This window comes from Miscanthus floridulus, chromosome 15 (assembly GCF_019320115.1).
Source record: "Miscanthus floridulus cultivar M001 chromosome 15, ASM1932011v1, whole genome shotgun sequence".
Taxonomy (NCBI): Eukaryota; Viridiplantae; Streptophyta; class Magnoliopsida; order Poales; family Poaceae; genus Miscanthus; species Miscanthus floridulus.
In genome coordinates this window covers 2891959-2894610 of record NC_089594.1, presented here as the reverse complement: position 1 = coordinate 2894610, position 2652 = coordinate 2891959, and the positions used below count along the sequence as shown (strand labels likewise).

General features: G+C 48.2%; 1 protein-coding gene across 1 annotated transcript; it reads left to right on the top strand.

The window, feature by feature from the left end:
* The first annotated feature begins 231 nt into the window (after positions 1–231).
* On the top strand, positions 232–2652 carry LOC136509180 (L-type lectin-domain containing receptor kinase SIT2-like). Its single transcript, XM_066504009.1, has one exon. It carries the CDS (start codon positions 345–347, stop codon positions 2388–2390), a length of 2046 nt encoding a protein of 681 aa, XP_066360106.1. The 5' UTR covers positions 232–344; the 3' UTR covers positions 2391–2652.

Sequence of the window (2652 nt, the reverse complement as noted above, 5' to 3'; positions counted from 1 at the left end):
GTAAAACAAAGTCTCCATAATCTATACTGGTATTATTGCGACAAGCATCAGTTCTGATATTGAAAAACAAGTATGTGGTGTAAATTGTGTGATAAGTTTGGCGTTGGTGTACAGTGATGCCGGCCTGCACACGATACGCGTTCCGTTTTGACTAAGCGTGGAAACACAGCTTCGTCTACTTGTACAGGGGAATAAATTAGTTTGAGCTTGACCCGGCTGCGGTCTCTCCCACCTCAGACCTCACTACGTACTGGAAGCAGCAGCCATGGCTCGTCTAGCTCTTCCCTGCAGCTTCTTCCCTGCAGCTTTCAGTTTCTGCACCTCCTCATCACTACGTACTGGGCATGCGTCTTCTTCCCTGCAGCTTTCAGTTTCTGCACCTCCTCATCCTCGTCCGTCTCCTATCATCTGGCTCTGGGGCCGGCGGTGCCGCTGTTGATCACCCTAGCTTCATCTACGATGGTTTCTCTGGTCACAACCTGATCATGGATGGTCAAGCTTCAGTCGTTGATGGCCTCTTGAGGCTAACCAACGACCTCCCCAATTCTAAAGGTCACAGTTTCTACCCCTATCCTCTCAATTTCACAGATGCCTCAAATGGCTCCTCCCTGACATCCTTCTCCACAACATTTATCTTCTCAATCATGGGGCCTTACACTGACTTGAGTACCCATGGTCTTACATTTGTGCTTTGTTCCACCAAAGATTTCTCTGACGCCTTGCCTTCCCAGTATCTTGGCCTTCTCAATTCCACGAATGATGGCAACGCAACAAAACATCTCCTTGCTATCGAGCTTGATACCATAATGAGCACGGAGTTCAATGACATTGACAGCAACCACATAGGGATCGACATAAATAGCCTACATTCAGTTGCCTCTAGTACAGCTGGTTACTATACCTCTGCTGGTGGTTACCTTCCCTTGAGCCTCAACAGTGGACAGCCGATGCAGGTGTGGGTGGACTACGACAGCAAGCAGACCATGGTGAACGTCACAATAGCGCCTTTCAATCAGTCCAAACCCAGCAGGCCACTGCTAACACAGGTATATGATTTATCAACAATTTTGCCAACCACGCCAGTGTTTGCTGGATTTTCCTCGGCGACTGGCACACTTCGTAGCAGGCATTACATTTTGGGTTGGAGCTTCAGGCTGAACGGAGAAGCTGCAGCGCTGGACTACTCAGCGCTATCTTTGAAGACTATCCAAGATCTTGCAGCACAAATTGGAGCTCCTCCAAGCATGCGCATCAACAGGACAATATTATTTGCAGCCCTTGTATCAACTCTTGGAGTTGCCATAGTGGTTTCTGCTACTCTATTCAAGATCCATAGGAAGAGGCGATTAGAAGCAAGAAGAAATGAAATAGAGTGGGAGAGGGAGTATGGGCCTCCATCCTTCACCTACAAAGATCTATGTGCTGCCACTGGTGGATTCAAGGACAAGATGCTTCTGGGTAAAGGAGGCTTTGGGAGTGTCTTCAAAGGACTGCTTCCCCATTCCAAGCAAACAGTTGCCATTAAGCGCATATCGCCAGAGTCCAAGCAAGGGATGAAGGAGTTCATGGCCGAGATCATCATCCTTGGTCGTCTCCGTCACCGCAATCTTGTTCAGCTGCTTGGGTATTGTCGGCACAAGCAACAGCTCCTTTTGGTGTACGACTATATGCCCCATGGAAGCCTTGACTTTCACTTGCACATTCAAGGTCATAGCAGCACCGGTCTGTGTTGGTCTCAAAGGTTCCACATCCTCAAATGCATCGCATCTGGTATCTTCTACCTCCATGAGGAGTGTGAGCAGGTTGTCATCCACCGAGACATCAAAACAAGCAATGTCCTGCTTGATAGCGAGATGAATGCGAGGTTGGGTGATTTTGGCCTTGCAAGGTCCCATGATCATGGAGCTGATGCTCACACCACACATGTGGCAGGAACATGGGGCTACATTGCCCCTGAGCTGGCCCGGCTTGGCAAGGCAACCAAAGCAACTGATGTATTTGCCCTTGGCGTCCTGATGATGGAGGTTGCATGTGGGAAACGGCCAATATGGGTGAACAATCATGGAGAGCCTCTTGCACTGGGCGACTGGGTGCTTAAAGAATGGCAAGGTGGATCCATAACCAATGCTGTCGATCCAAGACTGGATGATCATGTGGAGGAGGAGATAGAGCTGGTCCTCAAGCTTGGCTTGCTCTGTTCGCACCCCTTGCCTAATGCGAGGCCTTCCATGCGCCTCGTCATGCAGTACCTGCAAAGGGATGCACATCTCCCATCAGAATTGGGACCCAATAGTTTGCTGAACATTGGTTTGGTTCAAGATCAAATGCTCGATCAGCATGCCATGTCATGTCCAGCGACTGTTATAACTGATCTTTCCAAAGGGAGGTGACATTGCTGTGCCACTTGGTGATAATCATCCACAATATGCCCTTGCTTACTGTTGGTACTGCACTACTGCTCGCGTGATGTGCTGTTCTGTGGCAGAGTTTCTATTCATTTGGAGCATGTACCAGTTCCCATGATGTCGTTGACTTACTATGAACATGTTTCATTTGATACAATTCAGAGCATTCAGGACATCAATACTCAATATAATATTAATGATACTATAAGCTAAGCACAGCAAAATAGGTTACAGATGGAATATTCTA

Bases quoted from the DNA above. Each gene is read 5' to 3' on its own strand.
- LOC136509180 (XM_066504009.1), top strand. From the start codon at position 345: ATGCGTCTTCTTCCCTGCAGCTTTCAGTTTCTGCACCTCCTCATCCTC.